Below are 20462 nucleotides of genomic sequence, written 5' to 3'. Positions count from 1 at the left end.
TGAAATTCCAAGTACCAAAGTGAAATTTTTGGATAGTTAATGTTTTTGGATAGCTAATTTTAGATTTGGGATAGCGAAACCTTAGGTAAATATAGTTGATGATATTTTAAAAATCATAAAACTTAATATACTAGAGGAATTATAATTAAAGTATACAACTGTTTCTCCATTCAGTCTTCTCAGATTTTTTTTTTAGCAAACTAGTCCACATTACTATGGTCTTTTATTAGGTTCATGTGATATGGTTCTGAGTTTCTAAATATTTTCAGTACAATGAAGCTACGATGAGATCGCCTTAGAATCCCATTATCTTTTTGCTTGGTATTCATCTGAAAGGAGCAATGACATCCAAATATCTTCTTTTTATATCTTCACCAAAAGGGAAATCTGCATGTTTTCACTTACCAGTGACAAACCTTGGCTTGCCATAACACCCACTCGAATGACTGCCTCTCCAAATTCCAACACTAAGAACAATAAAAAAGAAATATGGGGGTGCCTGGGTGCTCAGTCAGTTAAGTGCCTGACTCTTGATTTTGGGTCAGGTCATGATCTCATGGTTTGTGGGTTCAAGCCCTGCACTGGGCTCTACACTGGCAGTGTGGAGCCTGTTTAGGATTCTTTCTTTCTCACTCTCTCTCTTGGTCCCACCCTTGCTCTGTCTCTCTCTCAAAATAAATAAATAAACTTAAAAAAAAATTAAAAAATGAATAAATAGTGGGATGCTTTTTCTTCTTCTTCTTCTTCTTTTCTTCTTCAGCTTAGTAAAGAAAACAGCATAAAAGCAGCTGAATATAAATTATAATATCAGAATAAATTACTGCCTTATATGGAAGGTTCCTGTGGGTGTGTGGCTCTTCCTAACATTCATCACAGGTATAATGTGCCTCAAAGTTCACCATAATAAATCTTTTGGTTCTCAGAATTATAGTCGCCCAGCTGTTAAAAACCACTTCACACAGTACCAAACTCTAGAAAGGTATGACTCCCTATAGGTACAGAGATTGTCTTTCCCAATGCCTAGAGGGGGTGATCAATTAATTTTAGAATAGGAAGTAACAGGATAATATAACTGATTTTCTATTGAGTGAGTCAGTGTTTAACATCATCGTGCTTCTTTTTCTTCAGTACACATGGCCTCATAATTTACCTATCCCGCTGGTCTTTGTTAAGATTAAATTAAATAATGTTTATAGAATGCCTGGGAAATAAAAATCACTTAATGAATGGCAGCCATTAGTATTGTTTGAGTTTAGAGAATGACTTTGTTCTTTGAGGAGGGTGTAGAGTTGGTTTGCAGTAGGTTAGAAAGGCAGAGGGTGGATTTCAGAGGAAAATTTAGAATTATTATTAAATTAAGCTATATGCAAAGCGATCATGAAAAACAACAATAATAGCAGATTGCTACCAAAAAAGATCCTAAGGGACTTTCAGTGAAACTTGTCAAAAATACCATCAAAGGAAATAGAGACATACTTTAGGCTAGGGTTGTGTCTAGGTTAATTTGAACAACTGCCTTCTTATACAATTGGGAACAAGGCAGATATACACACTGCAGAATACATAAAAACAAGGTATTTTAAAACACACAGCACACCTCTGCGCCTGGAAGCTAAAGGTACAGGTAACGCAGGTGTGCTTATGGTCTTCAGCTATTTAACAAGAGGCTCTTTATGTTAAGTATCCTGGATTACCTAAAAAAGATTTCCTTTGTCATTAGATAATGATGAGAGAGCATTTCCTATATATTGATAGGCTGATGGATCAGCACATATTTAAAGATTGTCTTGGTTGATGAAAGACAGTTTCTGAACTATGTTTCTCTCCACTTCATCTCTAATGTGGCCTGGACACCTCTTTGACATCTCTTTAATGACCCAAAAGCCTCTCAAAAATCAGTATGTCCCAAAATAATCTCATTATCTACCTCTTCCCTTCTGATCCCAGCCCCAACCTGCTCCTCTTCCCGGATTCCTTGCCATAGCCTCGTCATAGAGAAAGGTACTATTACCCACAACCTGTTCAGTTTTGTAAGCCAGACATTTAGGAATCATTCTTGACTGTACCCCTCTTTTCCTTTCAAATCCAGTCTGTCATCAGGAACTGTTGATTTTACTTCCCAAATTTCTCCCTCTATCCATTTCTCTTCATCTTTCCCACCATCAGTCTAGCTAATCTATCAACATCTCTCCTGAACTACTGTGATAGCCTCTTAAATGGTCTAACTCTGTATGTTCCCCTACCAACATGGCAACCCTTAACCCCAAACTATACTCGCATCACAGCACGAACCAGATCTTATTATTCTACCACTCTGTACACTGACCCACGCTTAAAACTCTTGGATGACTTTTGATGTTCTCAGTATGAAGAGAAAAAAAAATGCCTTAGCATGATCTACAAAGCCCTGTCCTGCCTTCTTCATGTATAATCTACTTCATGAATAATCTATTGTTTTTGTCTCTGCTCCAGCCACACTAGCCTTTGTGTGCTCACTGTGCTTCCTCTGGCACAAGGCAGTTCTGGCTCTTTCTGCTGCCTGGACCACTCTTGCCAACGCTTTGGCCTAGTTATCTGTTCAGATTTCAGTTCAGTTGTCACTTCCTTGAAGAAACCTTCCTTGACCTCTGGACCATATCAGTTCCCTGTTACTACTTTCAGGACCCCTTGCAACTCTCCTTTATAGCTTTTAATGAAGCTGTGAGTTTATTTTGTTTACATGATTGATGTTTTTCTTTCCTATTAATATGGAAGTTCCAGGAGATAAGGGACCACATCTATTTTTGAGACCATTTGGCCCTAACCCCAGTAGAGGGTGCATGACCTAGTAGCACACAATAACAAATATTTATTGAATGAATAAATAAATGATGTCAGGTAAGTTTTCCACATTGTTTGCAGTGAAGACACTTTACTGTTTTTTGCATAAAAGGAAAAAAAAAAAAGCCTTAGCAGGCAGTCTGTTGTGTAAAATGTCCAGTTTGGTCAATGAATATAAATATGAAAATGGTTAATTCAACCAAATCAAGGTAAGGTTATAAGGTTTTGCAAAAAGTGAGTTCCTAATGATTTTTTTTACCTTTAGTTTCAAAGAGTTCAGTTTTTCCTCCCTGAGGTGTTCTCTCAACATCTCCCGGTGGAGCCTCTCCTGTTCTCTTGCAAATTCACCAAGAGTGTACTGGCGCACACTGTTATGGCGGCTGGACATGCCCAGGGTGCTACCCCCTTGACTGGGCACGCTCGTGAAGCCTTGCCTCCTGGTGAAGTAGTACACGGTGACACAGCTAAAATGCACATTCTTTGTCCTTAGCCGCTTCTCCCTTTTGAGGATGGAGGAAGCTGAAAGAGAAAGAAACAGTTCAGTGAACACCTAGGGCAGCAGTCTTCAGATGAGGTGAAGAATTAAAAAATGCCATTTGATGCTATTGAATCTATTGTCAACCCTTTCTGGCTGGGAGACACTAAAAATGTTCTATCTGAGAGCTGGCACAGATTTCTATTTCCTTTCTTAAATTTTCCTCCAGCTATAGTGGAGTAGACTTTTAAGTCCTCTATAATGGTAGTCTAAGCAAACTTTCAGGAAAGTTGCCAATAGTCTGTGAGTCAGTGGCAGAATTTAATTTATTTCCCCTAGCATCTTAAGTTTGGATTTTGTGGTTCTTCACGTGAGTTGCATCATACTATAATCAGAAAAGACATACTACAAACTCCTATATTTTGGATATTGTTTTGATATTGAGGGCACTTGGCAAAAAAATGTCTGTGAATTTTAGAAAATTTTAAAAAGCAATAAAAACCTTACAAAAAAGGTTTACTGGCACTATTAAGACATTTTCACAACCTAAATTTAACAAAGTTTTCATCTGATAAGAACCCTACTAACTAGCATTACAGACAGTAGGATTTTAATATAAGTGTACATTGAGACAATTGAAAATGGCTATGAAATACATTAGAATCTTTATTATTAGTTGGGGACATCAAGATGCATTAAGCATCATGGAAGTTTGAGATATATACCATAGTTGAGAAAAAGAGAGGCACATATTATAAACATGAACTTTTTAGAGTTAGAAGACATGCTAGACATCATTTCACCCCGTCTTTCTATTTTATAAAGTAACCCAGACTTGCAGAATTTGAGTTTTTTTCAATGTACGTAGTTAGTGGAAAAGGTAAACTTAAACCAGCAATTCCCCAATCTGGTGCCATATTATATGATATTTCTCCATTGCAGAAAGAAAAGTACACTGAATTGAGGAGAAAAATATAGAATCATGCTCTTATGGATCATTTCAGCTACTCCCCTACCAATATGTTGAAGTTCTAACGCTCAACACCCCAGGTTACACAGGTGATTTTTACACAGGTGATCGAGTTGAGGTAAGGTGGGTGTCATTAGGGTGGGTGTCAATGCAGTACAACTGGTGTCCATATAAAAAGGGAGAATTTAAACACACATACATGGAGGGATGATGTAAAGAGACAAAGGGAGAAGTCCATGTGAAGGTGGATACAAAGATTAGGAGTATACTGCAAAAAGCCGAGATGCCTTGGGCTACCAGAAGCTGGAAATGCAAGGAAAGCTACGGTTTTCAGAGAGAGCATGGTTCTGCTAACACGCTGATTTCAATCTAGTCTCCAGAATGGTGAGACAAGAAATTTCTGTTGTCCTAAGCCACTGAGTTAGCGGAACTTTGTTTCAGCAGCCTTAGGAAACTAATATGCATGCTCAGGTAGACAAATAGACAGAAACAATGCACTGAGCAAAAATCCTTGGATAGCCACCAGTAATATAAGCTAAGATTTATGGAGTGCTTCCCATGAATTATCTCATTTTATCCTTACAACTCCTTGGGTTGATATTACCTGTGTCTCCATTTGAGGAAACCAAGTCACCAAGGGTTAATAACATTGCCAAAGTCATATAAGGAGAAGTGAAGCTGGAATTTATTATTCCAAGGTCCAGGGAGTTGAACAAGGCTGAGTCTTGGTGTCATACTACTTCTGGTAGATGTCAACTGCTGCTGCTTTCAAAGATGATTTTGACTTGGAAGGTTGCATAAGCAATGAAAGAAAAGGGACTACAATATCACTTTGCATTTGTTTAAGAATCTTCTTCCAAAAGGGTTCAAGTTCCTTTGCCTCATACCCTCCAACCCCCTTAAAACATTCAAACCAAATGCAGAGAGGCTGTTATGATTAACCACATTTCACGAATCGACTTATTCAATAAATATAAACAAAGGGCCTACTACGTGCCAGGCACTTTCCAGATGATTGGATATATTGGTGAAAAAAACCCACATGGTGATTCCTGCCCACACGGAACTTCCATTTCCAGTGATGAGAAACTCAGACAGAATAACAGACTGAGAAGTTTATAGAGTAAGAGAAATAATGACATTTGGGCAAGAATTTCATCTTCCCAACTTCCCCCTCTTCTCTACTGTTCTACTTACTTCTCCACCGGAGACCGCCAGAAAGCAAATACTTTCAAACGTGTACACAATTTTCCCATTTATTTATGTACATGTTCACTGCACATATTTGTACTCCTGCCAGCAGAGACAATTTTCAACTTTGATTTAGAAGCTCTGATCTGCTTCATAACGGTATGTTTAAATCATCTCAAAACAGGGAAGAATTTGTCAAAATGTAAAAGATTACCCTAGAAAGAAAAATTCAGCAACCTGCCTAGTAATCTGCCACCCTATCTGACAGGCTCATCTGTCACCACCTTACAGCAGGCAAGAGCCTCTGGTTTTGGGTGATAGCCTTTAACCTTTTTCACTTTTGTTATTATTAAATGATGCCCTGAGACATTATCTTTCAAGGCCATGAATTTACAGATTAAAAAAAAAAAGGTTTTAATGAACTCTTTAAAATAATTATTATAAACATCTCTGGTGATTTTATTACTAATCTTTAAAATATAATTCATGGTAGTCTAGACAAATTTCATTTTTAACATTTATTTAGACTTTTAGATTATAAGGATTCTCCAGTCTTCTGGATGGATCTATTGTGATATGAATCTACCATTTCCTAAAAAGCCAGATTACTTTTTTCCAAAAAGACAATTTTCTAAGGCTTCCAGGATAACAATAGTGGCAGGTTGTAGAGTCCCTTCACCTGGGCTCTTGGCTTTGCTAACATTGTCAAAGTGTGTTAGGATTGGATTGGTGTCAGTTCCTATCCATGGGGGTTTATAATTCAAACCTGTGCTTATCCTTTTTCTAGAATTTGCATATTATAAATAGCACCGTAAAAATAATGATCGAAACACCTATGGATATATTTAAAAGAAAGGCTTTGAAATACTATAAGATCAGCCTCCTGGGAGATATTTTAAATGTAGCTTTCCTGGATATAGGAGCCACCCACGTCTCTCTTCTGATGATTGAATTGGAGCACTAGAATGGGCCTTTATGGGCTATCTCCTGCCTCCAGGCTCCAATTTGACTAACATCACAAAATGAAGTCATAAAAAAAGAGTGTGTGTTCTTCAAGCCTGGGACAAACAGGCCAAATTCACTCAGCACATCTGCCTTAGGGAATCTGAAACCTCCCTCATATGCCTACCTAGTAATTTGTGCCCTTTGCAGAATGACTGAACTCTACTTTGTGTCTCTACAGAGTCCAGAATTCACTTTACCACTGTGAGGTCAAGAGTGAATAAAAAAGGGAGAAGGTGTCTTTCATTACTGCTTTGAAAAATAATTAGTCTATTTTCATACACACTAATTTTTTTGGTGTCTTTAAACTTATTTCCTTTTATCCTATTCACAGTTACCACCCTGAAGCTCAGCGTCTAAATGCAACAGTACTCTGTGTGCTGCACAAGACCCAGCTCCTGAGAACACCACTACGGTTCCCATCAGGGTATGCTGGTTACTGTACAACGATCACATATAATGGAGATGATATTGATCTTGGTAAGCTAAAGGAATAAACAGCACAGAGTGACTGATGTTAGCTATCTGCAGAAGCTATCTTTCCTAAAGTAATGTTTTGGAAATGAATGGAGAAGAGAATTGGAGAATTGCCTAATTCACAATTCCAGGATGAGAATGTAAGTAGATAAAATAAAATAATCTGTACCATAAATCATATAAAGAGTCCATGAACAGAGTGGATTAAAAATGGAAGCCAAAACTAATAAGTTTTGATCAATATATCAAGGTATCACAACTGAATCAAATTAAGCTCTAAGAAAATTCAACTGAATTTGCTTCATTTCCACACTTATAAATGAACCTGTTCATACAAATTGGAATACACCTTCAGATCAACAAGAGTATCTAGTTGACTCATTAATTTTATTTCTTGCTGAAAATAATCAAATTTGTTTCAGATTTATAAGTCAGTCATTTCTGAATGTGGTTAGATGTGTTATTCCATCTGAGATTGCCTTCTATGCATGTAAGAAATCATCACGTGTCTGGGCCTGAAAAATTGAAGACCAGATCTTAGACTACTGATTCCACTATTGGGCAGCCACTCTGGAACTAATGTTTGTTTGTTTTTTGTTAATTTTTTAAAATGTTTATTTATTTTTGAGAGAGAGACAGAGAGAGACACAGAGAGAGACAGTATGAGCAGGGGAGGGGCAGAGAAGGAGGGAGACAACAAAATCTGATGAAGGCTCCAGGCTCTGAGCTGTCAGTGCAGAGCCCGACACAGGGCTGAACTCACCAACTGCGAGATCATGACCTGAGCTGAAGTTGGATGCTTAAATGACTGAGCCACCCAGGCACCCGTGGAACTAATGTTTGAACAGCAAACTAGTTACCCTCACAAGGCACTTGTTCTTTGTAGTGTCAACAACTATCAGCAAAGCCCTGGTATAGCCAGAAATGCAGAGAGCAATAAACAGAATTATATTTTCTGGCACTAAATTTAGTACACAGAAGTTGAGAGTTTGTGGTCCAGTCTGTGGAAAATATTAATTCTACCATTTGGGTCTAAATTCAATAATATACTTCTCTCTCCTATGCACTATTCCCAGAAGGAAAATACCAGATGATCTGTAAGTCTATATATATTGTGTTTATTTTTCATTTATTTGGGGAGAATTTAGCCTAAGCAAAATGAGATTACTGAAATTAACTTGTTTAGCTGGTAAATCCTGGGCAAGAAAAACTCCCGTTTTTAGAAACATACACAGCAAACTAATCAGGGATTCTGAAAGTATGCATATTGCTTCTTACCTCTTGAGGAACAAATCAAGATCAAATCAGTTATGAAGTCATGAAACCTAGCTTACAAACAGAAAAATCGGTCTCATCAGAAATATTTTATATAAAAAATTATCCTAATGGCTTAGATATTAAATCAATTTCCAATGGTTAAAGTTATTAAGATTACAAAAAATATGTCCTTAACCTTTACAAGTGACTTCTGTAAATGTTCTGTGATCATATTCTCCTGTACTTTACAGCTTGACATGATTGTCCAGGTTGGCCTTTCTTGATCAGGTGTCAACCACATGGTCTCAGACCCTAAACCACAAGAGTGAAAATGAATCCAACAGCCAAGGAATACAGGAGTAGTTTCTTTGAAAGTGAAGCCTGTTTTGCTATTAAAAGCAATCCTTCCTTCTTCTAATTCTACCCTTTTATTCTTTTAAGTTACATCCTCAAGTTTTCTGAATATACTTGCCTTAGTCATATCTTTCATCATTAAAAAAAAACTTTTTAAAATGTTTATTTATTTTAGAGAGAGACAGAGAGTGGGCAGGGGAGGGGCAGAGAGAGGGGGAGACACAGAATCTGAAGCAGCATCCAGGTTCTGAGCTGTCAGCACAGAGCCTGAAAGGGGCTCGAACCCACGAACCATGAGATCATGACCTGAGCTGAAGTCAGACGTTAACTGACTGAGCCACCCAGGTGCCCCATATCTTTCAATTTTTTGCTCAAGTAATGTATTTAGGGCAGTAGTAAATCATTCAAGTGGGAGAAACTCCAAAAGATTGATAATAAGGAAATACCGTGTGGCATGAGTGAATGAGAGGCAAAATGAAAGTAAAGACTAATTGGGGATATTTTCTTTCCAACCATGAACAGAATCCAAATTACCTCGAGTATGGGATGTAAAGTGATCTATTATCTACGGCCAAATCAGTGTTACATTATTGTATATTCAGTACGTTATTTTATACTCAGTTTTGAAGGGTATAACACACACACACACACACACACACACACAGAGTTATAAACAAAATAGAGAGACTCTCCCAAACACTGGACAGGCAATACTGGGATACACCCAATATTTTGGAACTGAGGTGCTTTGCATTTCCAAAGAAGTAATCAGAACTGAGACAGAGTCAGGAAATGTAAGAAAATATCAGAATTCTCCAAAGAGACAGCAAATCATGGTTTTTTTCCTCCCCATTTTATTACTGCCCTTTTACTATGAAATAGCATTCAAAGACAAAAATCAAGGAAAAATAGCTGCCACTTACAGTGATGCTTGTGATGTCAAATCCAAGTTTGTATCTGGCTCCCTACAGAGTGGATGATAGCTCTAAATGCTTTTCAAATTATAGCACATCTCTCTCCTTAGGCTCTAAATGTCACTCTTCCCCATCGCAAACCAACCAAACAATCCATGTGCTAATAAAGGGACAAGGAGACCACACCATATAAAATATGATAGACATACATAAAAATCAGTCATCATTCTGATTTCAGTCCTTCTGTAGAGAAGGAAAAGCTTTAAAATTCTTAGGCAAGATTAGGTAGTTTAATCATTTAGCTGCACAAATTTTCCATTCTAATATTAAGTTGGAAATATTCGCAGTGCATTGCCCTCGAGACTAATAATGTCTTTTGTGAATTGCAGCTTCTAAGTTAAAAAATTCAAGATGACACCCTTTTGTTTAAGTCACCAGTTTGCAAAAACAAAACAAAACCCAAAACCCTCTCATATAAGACTGTAAGAAGTTAAGTATTCTGTCAAGATTTATCCAAATACTGCATATGCATTTAAACAAATAAAAAAATCAGCAAAAATAGAAATAATATAAAAAGATGACCCTTGGGGCTGGATGACTAAAGCTTTGTTTTGGATCATGAACATGCATGTCACGTCGTCGTCCATTCAGTCTGTCAGCTACGTCCACACAAGCAAACGAGAGAGCTGCACAGAGGGGACAAGCTTTCTCCTGAACCTCTCCAGACAGCTACAACCCAGGCTGCTGAGACGCTGCAAGCTGGCTTTGACATTACAGAGGTGCTTTAACAGCATAATCATCCATTTGCAATTCTCAGCATAGAAAAAAATGTAAGATTTACCACCCAAGATTCTGATGTGAATTTAGGATGCCACATATGAAAACTGTGTCTGGGTATAAACTTTGACCTCCCAGCTTTGATGTCATTGATAATTAAAATGATTAACTAACAAAGAGTGATCATTTTTCAGAACTAGCTATTTTTTATGCACACATTTCCATTTTATTAAAGATATCCCCTATGCTTTCCCCCTAATTCTTCTGAATAAAAAAAAGGAAGAAATCATTTGTTCTAATATATGTTGGATATAAGGAATAAATACTATATTTTAAAGTTATAAAATTGAAATTGAAAAATTGAAGGGTCAAAAATTTTAAAAAGAAATCATGTTCTCTTTTATACATAATCTTTTTTTATGTTCTATTTATTTTTGAGAGAGAGAGAGAGAAAGAGAGAGAACAAGCAGAGGAGGGTAGAGAGAGAGACACACACAAAATCTGAAGCAGGCTCCAACCTGTCAGCACAGAGCCCAATGTGGGGCTTGAACCCACAAACTGGGAGACCATGACCTAGCTGAAGTCAGAGGCTTAACCGACTGAGCCACCCAGGTGCCCCTCTTTTACATATAGTCTTAATATATAGTTGACTTAACGCCCCCCTTGCATTAATTTGACATTGTACTGCAAATGTGTTATGACTGCAGAGTGCCCCAGCCATCAACAGAAAGCGCGACTGATATGGGGGATGGTGAGTTGCCAAATTAGAACATATTTAGATTAAACTAGAGATTAAATAATACCACTTACTTGGGAATGCAAGCTGGTGCAGCCACTCTGGAAAACAGTATGGAGGTTCCTCAAAAAACGAAAAATAGAACTACCCTATGACCCAGGAATTGCACTACTTGGCATTTATCCATGGGATATCCACAGGTGTGCTGTTTCGAAGGGACATATGCACCCCCCTGTTTATAGCAGCACTATCAACAATAGCCAAAGTATGGAAAGAGCCCAAATGTCCGTCAATCGATGAGTGGATAAAGAAGATGTGGTATGTATATATACCACATACATACATGTGGTATGTATGTGTGTATACACACACACACACACACACACACACACACACACAATCAAAAAGAATGAAATCTTGCCATTTGCAACTACGTCGGTGGAACTGGAGGGTATTGTGCTAAGTGAAATTATTCAGTCAGAGAAAGACGAATATCATATGACTTTACTCATATGAGGACTTTAAGAGACAAAACAGATGAACATAAGGGAAGGGAAACGAAAATAATATAAAAACAGGGAGGGGGACAAAGCATACGAGACTCATAAATATGGAGAACAAACAGGGTTAATGGAGGGGTTGTGGGAGGGGGATGGGCTAAATGGGTAAGGGGCACTAAGGAATCTACTCCTGAAATCATTGCTGCAGTATATGCTAATTTGGATGTAAATTAAAAGAAATAAAATTAAATTACAAAAAATACCACTGAGTGATAGACTGATTTTCATTCTAATTTTCCTTTTTCATCAAGTTAATCTCTCAAATTTACAGTAACTCATATCATGAAATTTGTTGCTTCAATTCTCTGTTGGACAAACAGTTTTTCTTCTGGTTCAACTTTGTTGTTATGGAGTACATCACTTAAATAAAATTTATAAATTCAAATCCATGCGTAACATATGTGAAACACAATGGGATATGAAAGTGTTTGCTAAATCTAGGCCCTGTATTCTGCTCAGTTTTGCCCAAAGCAGATTGGAAATTGGGAATATTTTTCCCCCTGGTCCAGAAACTCATTTAGTCATCTGACATTACTGGTAAGAACTATTTTTTATAGAATTTTCATCAAATTAATTCTTTTCTCTTTTCATCCTATGTACTTTTCTTTAGATAATATTAAAATTTTCCAAGGAATCTTGAAGATTTCTACAGAGTCAATGTTAACATTCACACATGGAGAATGTGGAACATATATTGTTACTCAGATATTTATTTGTCTTCTTTTTAAAGAGTATTTCTTTATTGTAAGCATATTATGTTACTAATGAATTACAGAAAACATTATTATCCTGTCCCTGGACCTGGAAAATAATATTTAAGAAAAAAAAATTTGCAGCCGCTCTGGAAAGCAGTGTGGAGGTTCCTCAGAAAATTAAAAATAGACCTACCCTATGACCCAGCAATAGCACTGCTAGGAATTTATCCAAGGGATACAGGAGTACTGATGCATAGGGCCACTTGTACCCCAATGTTCATAGCAGCACTCTCAACAATAGCCAAATTATGGAAAGAGCCTAAATGTCCATCAACTGGTGAATGGATAAAGAAATTGTGGTTTATATACACAATGGAATACTACGTGGCAATGAGAAAAAATGAAATATGGCCTTTTGTAGCAACGTGGATGGAACTGGAGAGTGTGATGCTAAGTGAAATAAGCCATACAGAGAAAGACAGATACCATATGGTTTCACTCTTATGTGGATCCTGAGAAACTTAACGGGAACCCATGGGGGAGGGGAAGGAAAAAAAAAAAAAGAGGTTAGAATGGGAGAGAGCCAAAGCATAAGAGACTGTTAAAAACTGAGAACAAACTGAGGGTTGATGGGGGGTGGGAGGGAGGAGAGGGTGGGTGATGGGTATTGAGGAGGGCACCTTTTGGGATGAGCACTGGGTGTTGTATGGAAACCAATTTGTCAATAAATTTCATAAACAACAACAACAAAAAAAAGGAAAGTTCAGAGATATACTTAAATGTAAAAAAAAAAAAAAAGAAAAAAAAATTTAAATAAAGTAATCAATTAAAAATATGTATTCTAATAATTGCTAAAAATCCATTGTACATATTACATCCATGAGCGTCTCAGTTCCATTAATATTTTCAGAATTATGTTATCTCCCTCATAGGAATATTACCAGGAATAATTACCTTTGTAAAAAGCCTTAAGAATCACAGATGGAAAACATTACATATGCAGGGTACTATCTTGGTGATGCTGTTAAACCAAATAAAAAGCATGTTCCTTTATTATCAGTGAGAAAATAAGGACTGCCTACTTCCCAGCTTGTTTCCTTAATTTCTCATACGTGCAATTAAACCCTAAAACTTCATGCTTAAGAAACACATTTCACTACTACTAAAGTAACAGTCATTTCCAAAATATATAAATTTACACTCCCATTTCATTAAAATCTCAACATGGATACCATCTTAAGACCAAACTGTTTCTTATTGGGAAAAAAAGGTACTCGTTACTACACATAAATAATCGTAGTTCTGGCTGCAGTCCAAGATGTAAGCACTTTCCTCTGCTGTCTCAGCAATTCTCCTGATGTCAAAGACACATTAAAATAAATGGGAACCATATGGCTCTGCAGAATACCCGTACTCTTACAACGGAGAGGGCAATGCAATTCATTACCACCATCGGAGAAATATTTTGGGGACATGGAATATCTCAATGCAAAATAAAGCTGCATGAGGCAGGCCATTTGATTAAAATTCTCACACAATGACAGAGGAGACATTTGCTGTTCTTTAGCTCTGCTAACCTGTTTCTCTGCTCTTTACGTTTTTTCAAAACGACCATGAGCCTCTCCTGTTGGAAGAATTAAACGGCACTTTCCACCTGCTCAGGGACTTTCCCACACAGTATTTCATCTGGTCAAATAATATAGTCCTATAAAGCCTAATATATGATGGTAATCCAGGTCAGAACATCACTTAACAATAACAAAAAACAAAACAAAGCCGTCAAAAATAAGAGCAACAAAACTTTTCTAAGATCCAGTCATTCTGGAGAGCAACACTGGATCAAAGATTATACACTGAACTTTGACCTCTGCCAGGAAGGATAAAATCTGGAAGCATTTAAAAAAAAATATGTTACTCTAAAAAGCCTTTACTATATTTATCTCAAATAGAAATCCAAATCATTGAGAAACATAAAAGGAAGAAATTCATCAGTGCTGTATTACTGGCTCCATATGTCAGAAATCTAAGTTTAAAAAAGAGATGTAGGACTTTAGAATTGGGATGAAAGATGAGGTTGGGAAGGCAGTGGGAGGAGGCAGCTGGGGTTACTGAGGTGCCTTCTGTTTCTTGGAAGTCAGTGAGTGATTTGAGATGGTTGGTAAATATCAAAAAACAAAGCAAAACAAAACAAAAAAAACCAAAAAACTTTTAACTATGATTTTTTTTCTATAAATGTACCTTTATAAATAATTTTAAAGTTCATTTATTTATTTTTTTTTCAGACAGAGACAGCATGAGTGGGGGAGGGGCAGAGAGAGAGGGAGACCGAGAATCCCAAGCAGGCTCTATACCGTCAGTGCAGAGTCTGACGTGGGGCTTGAAACCACAAAACCAGGAGATCGTAACCTGAGCCAAAACCAAAAGTCGGACACTTAATCAACTGAGCCACCCAGGCACCCCTATAAATGTACATATTTTTTGATTGAGAATATGCTTTTTTAAATATTGCCCTTACTGTTTTAACATTTTTTTTAAAACTATGAATTCTGCACAATGTCTGACATAGAATTACTACCCAATATCTAATAGAAAAATAAAAATGTCTACTCCAGATAGCCTTTCATAGACCCTCTAGAATGAGGTTGAGGAGGTGAGTGCTCTGTCTACACATCTCCAGGTCATCCCTGCCTTGGTGCTGATACCATGAGTGTGGGTTTCTACTTCATTACCAGCTTAGCATCTAGGATACAAGGACCATATCTTACTCCCTGGGGAACTCTCAGTACACAACACACAGCTGGGCACCTAGACGTAGGACTTAGTTGATAAGTGTTTGTTTAACAAATTAGATGGATGAATAACTGAACTCTGGGCTAAGTAAATATTTACATTTCTTAAATATATTTTCCTTAATTTTAAATGGTAAGATGATATTTAACAGCTTTCCCCTGAAGCTTCAGGGTCAATACATATTCCTCCCTCTCTTCCTCCCTTCCTCCCTCCCTCCCTCCCTCCCTCCCTCCCTCCCTTCCTGCTAGTCACTTTATTTTCTCAGGGTACTTTTCAGTGAACAAATTTATGTATTGCAAAGAGGACACATTGCCCTTATAACTTGAGGGTACACATAACTTTTGTATTAGAAACCATTTGAAATATGCTATATTTTACATATCAGAAGATCTAACCTAACAAACCAACCCTGGCATCATAATAAACTTCTAAACAATCCATCAAGAATGAGCTTGTAAGTCCAATTCTAAAAAGCAAGTAGCTGGTAGGGGGAAGAGTTACCTGAATATTATAAAATGATTTTGAAAGAGAAATCCTGCTGATAAAATACTAATTAGTATTGACCTCCAGCAAAAATGTGACTGAAATTCCTGCCTTTAGCAGTCCATCAGTGACAGATCTACAAAATGATTCTATCTCTTAGTATTTAAATTGTCATCTTTGCCTTAGAGCAGTGACTGTCCTATAAAAATAAAGTCATGTTGCTCAAGATTTATTAAATTCCTATGAAATTTTATAATATATTGGCATGTTGTAAGACAGATAATTTTTCTCTTTTTGGTGGTAGTGGTGATGAGACAAAAGCTAAAAAAGGCCCAGTTGATGGCTTCCTGAGACAAGGAGCAGAAATAAGCAAGAAGAACTCTAAAATTTTATTAAAATGTAAGAGCAAGACAGAACTGAAGCCAGGCACGCTAGAACAGAAGTGGAATGAGGGTATAGATTTTTCACGTGTGGGACTGATTTTACCCGAAAGCTAAAGAGTTATCCTGTTGATGTTTCACAGATGGGGGACAAAAGACACGAGACTATTGGGTCTGAAATACACTTTACTGTTCACAGCACAACAAACAACATAAGCATCATGTTTCTGTTGGTGTTCTGTGTCCCCCAAATTGTCCCCAGGAGCAATACACCAGGATCACAGAAATGCCACACATAGTAGGTCTGCATTGTACCAAAGGCCTACTGAGCTTGGGAACCCACTGGTTTTTAGCATTCAGTAAGCAATCTTGTTCTTTGTCCCAGGAGGAGACATAACCCCACCCCTCAAGGTTGCTTCCTACAAACATTGAGAAATAGCCCATGTAAAGAGCAGTGCATTCTTGGCATCCTCAGAAAGGCAAGTAGGAATGCAAAATCCTATGGAGGAGTGTCTCTGAACAGAATTTGCATTTATTTTGCTTATTCATATATCTCAAACACCTGGAACAGGGTCTGGCATACAGTAGATATTCAACACCAAGCTGTTTAATGAATGAGTGGGACTTATTGATAGGCTTCTACTCTTATTAAACACTGTAATTCTTGTGAGATGATCATTTCACAGGCATGTATATTGTAACTATCACTTAGTATGGGAAAGCATATGTATAACACATCAAGAAACGATCTTCCCTGCAAAGTGTCTATGAACTAAAGAGTTTCCTAAAGAATGGTAAATGAGGTATTTCTATTCTTATGAAGTATAGCATTTTCCCTCTAGATCTCTTCATAGCTCACAGATACTTCCCTTTGCAAACCTCTTGCCAAAGGAGAGAATCAGTCCAAAGATCTTTAGGATTCTGGCAGCTTCCAGGAGTGGTATCAGCTATAACGTTACTATCACACCTATGTGGCTTGTAGGGAAATATATACATTCTTAGCTATCTCCTGGATGCATAGCAGTCCCAAAGGATTTATGTTGTCCTTTTCTTTGCTACTTTTGTGACACATGGGCCATTTGTTACAAGAAGTATTTTTTTTTCCAAAGTCAAATGTAATCTTGGGTTTGGACTATATAAAGAAGGAAAAAATAAAGAGGTTTCTTCTCCCTCTACATTTTAAGAGTTTGTATTTCTTGGGATGGAAGAAAAATAAATGAACGGAATCATGAGCATACTGCATTTTATAAAGGCAGGATTCAACCTCTTCTACCTTTACAGGGCATTACTTCTCAATGATTTATTTGTTTTATCATCTGGAGCAAACTCAAATTCCAAAACTTGGTCCTTAGCATTCTCCACTAACCAGTTCCTCGGACCTTGTTCTCACGTACATACGGTCTTCATTGCCTCTGAGTCCAATATTTAAGTGACCAACACCAGCAAAATAGTCATCACTGACCCCGTCAGAGACCAGTGCACTCACCAAAGGGGCACCTGGAGTTTCGAGTTGGAAAAAGTGAGAAGCAGAATCAATTGAAGTCAGACCCTGCCTTGGCCCCCAGACTTCGGCCTTTGATGAAGGATTCAGTAAGGATAACACAGGATGTTTTTTGAGTGTGTGAATAATCTTGGGAGAGTTAAGGAACTACTATTATTCCCAGATGGTAATGGATATAATTAATTTCCTCAACAGCTACGCTTTTTTCTTTAGTAAGTCACTGGAATTGAGAAAGACCGGAGGAGGCCGTAGGTGGCTTTGAACAAAGAATTCTTTGGGGAGGGGAGGTGCAGCAATCCAGGGGTGCCCCAGGGCAGCTCAGGGGTACTGGGAAAAGATAAAAGAGGACTTGGGGAATCTGCGGTCTAGTTTAAAACTGCATGAAATTCATTACTATAGCAATGTAATTTTCATAATGTATACATAAAATAAGGATGTTGGTATACACGCCAATTGAACTGATAGAACTGTGTGACCACAAAAGTTTGGAAAACTACTAATGCACAAGAGGTGAAACTAAGAGACAAACGTGGATACTTTTAAAGTATTGCATCTATCTGTGAAATTTTTTTTGTATGTTTGTCATGTGCCAAACATTTTTCTCATTCCTTTGTAAGTAATAATTCACTGAATCCTCAAATCAATGCAATCACAGTTTGAATGGGTAGAACTGTACCAACTTTATAAATGAAACTGAGGTCCAGAGAGGTGAAGTCAGCTCCCAAAACTCCACAGCTGGTAGCAGAGCAGCCTGATTTGAATGCAGACGGTGTCAGTCCATACATAGCTCAAGTTGTTAATCTTGACGATATACTGCCTCCCTTTCTTAGTTCTAGAATGGACTAATAATACTCTTATTTCTTGTATCTCATGAACACCTGCTCCCAGAACCCAGACAAAAATCTAGAATTATAGCAATGAAAATCTAGCTGCATTATTAAGAGAACAGGAAAAGAGAAAGCAAGTCGCCCATGCCTTAGAAGCAGTTGGAAGCAGCATAAGCAGTAAACCATTGTGAGCATCTGTCGTTTTATTACCAGAGTGCTAGTGACCTGGAGCCATAAATCCTAAAGACACAGGCTTTGGAATCAGACACACCAGTAGGTTCACTGCCACTTTAGGTCAGTTGCTTAACCCCTGTCTCCTTGTCTGGAATCTCCTAGGACTATTGTGAAGAAGTTGAGTTTATAAACATGAACTTTGCTGCCAAAGCATTTAGTTCAAACCTGGGTCTGCCATTTACTTGTTGTGTGACCTTGGACAAGTTATTTACTCTTTCTATGCCTCATGTTATAAAATGGTTTTAGGGGGCGCCTGGGTGGCTCAGTCGGTTAAGCGTCCGACTTCAGCTCAGGCCATGATCTCACGGACCGTGAGTTCGAGCCCCGCGTCGGGCTCTGGGCTGATGGCTCAGAGCCTGGAGCCTGCTTCTGGTTCTGTGTCTCCTTCTCTCTCTGCCCCTCCCCCGTTCATGCTCTGTCTCTCTCTGTCTCAAAAATAAATAAACGTTAAAAAAAGTTTTTAAATTGTTTTAGTAATAATACCTACTACACAGTGTTGCTACAAGAATTATAAATTAATATTTATAAAGTGTTAATGCTTGGTGCATAGTACTCTATAAGTGTTAATTAAAAATAAAGAAATCAATAAATCATTCACATAATTTGAATTCACATAAATCATTTATATAAAGCAGTAGAGTGTCTGAAACAGAACGATCAATATGTATAAACTATTTATTGGCAGAGACTAGTCCCACATGAAAGGCTTTACAATAAGAGGCTTTACAATAAAAATGTTTTATTCTGTACTTTAAATGTACAACATTCTGGGGCGCCTGGGTGGCTCAGTTGGTTAAGCATCCGACTTTGGCTCAGGTCATGATCTCACACTCCGTGAGTTCGAGCCCCGTGTCAGACTCTGTGCTGACAGCTCAGAGCTTTGGATTCTGTGTCTCCCTCTCTCTCTGTCCTTCCCCTGCTCATGCTCTGTCTCTCTCTGTCTCAAAAATAAATAAAAACATTAAAAAAATTTTTTTAATAAATAAATAAATGTACAACATTCTGGACTTTAACAACTTTTTTGGGGGGTGTCCTTGCATTCATTTTTGGTGCATTTTGGGTATTGAGTATCCAACATATATATCTGATAGATAATTGACATACACATATAGGGACTTTTTGAAAATCCTAGGGTTATAACTGTGAATAAGGGATAACATGTACCCCGAAGAGACAGTTAGCCTGAGGAGGATATGTTAATATTGATTTTGTGGAGAAGAAAACGGAGGCTGGGAGTGGTTCTCACCAAGGTCACAACCTGGTGAGACTCACATTCGTCTCAGTCTGCCTTCACCTGCTTTCATGTTCCTGCCCTTTCCATTTCCCCGTGGGCTATTTCTCCTCAGTTGTCAGCATGTTGACTTTCCCAGTCTCCGTTTTGCACTTTCCTTGCTGTGGGTATAGCAATTCCTGCCTTCTTTCAAAATTATAGGATTTAAAGGACACTTCCTTTTACTTGTTCCCTTTACAATGAATTGATTTATATTTATCAGTCCATTCATTCATTTCTTTACTCACCCATGTTTGTCACCATTTACTTGTGGCCAGACTACTAAGATCTAAAGATAACAGGCAATCCTCACTGTTCATGGACTCCATATTTGTACATTTGCCTACCTGCTAAAACTGATTTGTTAAATAACCCCCAGATCAATATTCGCAGCACTTTCCTGGTCATTCACGGACATGCCCAGAACAGTGAAAAATTTAGCCTCACATTCCCAGCTGAGGCCAAACAAAGTGACTACCTGCCTTCTCGTTTTAGCTCTCCTGGCATAAAAAGCATCCTTTATGCAGTATGTTTACTGTCACATTATTTGCACTTTTGGGCTTTTATTGGTCATTTTGCTGTTTTAAAATGGACCCAAAGTGTAGTGCTTGCTGCCTAGTGTTCTCAAGTGTGGGAAGGCTGTGATGTGTCTTACTGAGAAAACAGATGTGTTATGTTAGATAAGTTTGTTCAAGCATGAGTCACAGCCCTTTTGGCATGAGTAAAAAACGCTAATCAATCAGCAATAT

The 20462-nt window shown here is 37.8% G+C and overlaps 1 protein-coding gene across 2 annotated transcripts in view; it reads right to left on the bottom strand.

Annotated features, from left to right (window-relative positions):
* CSRNP3 (cysteine and serine rich nuclear protein 3) overlaps window positions 1-20462 on the bottom strand; it is a 219686-nt gene that overhangs the window by 24902 nt on the left and 174322 nt on the right. For both annotated transcript variants that reach the window (XM_043576935.1, XM_043576936.1), the window contains one exon: window positions 3080-3339. In XM_043576935.1, coding sequence (XP_043432870.1) covers window positions 3080-3339 — 260 coding nt within the window. The remainder of the gene's footprint in view (window positions 1-3079; window positions 3340-20462) is intronic.

The sequence above is a fragment of the Prionailurus bengalensis genome, chromosome C1 (genome assembly GCF_016509475.1).
Source record: "Prionailurus bengalensis isolate Pbe53 chromosome C1, Fcat_Pben_1.1_paternal_pri, whole genome shotgun sequence".
Lineage (NCBI taxonomy): Eukaryota > Metazoa > Chordata > Mammalia > Carnivora > Felidae > Prionailurus > Prionailurus bengalensis.
The sequence above is the reverse complement of the archived record's forward strand: the minus strand, read 5'-3'. Positions and strand labels throughout refer to the sequence as shown.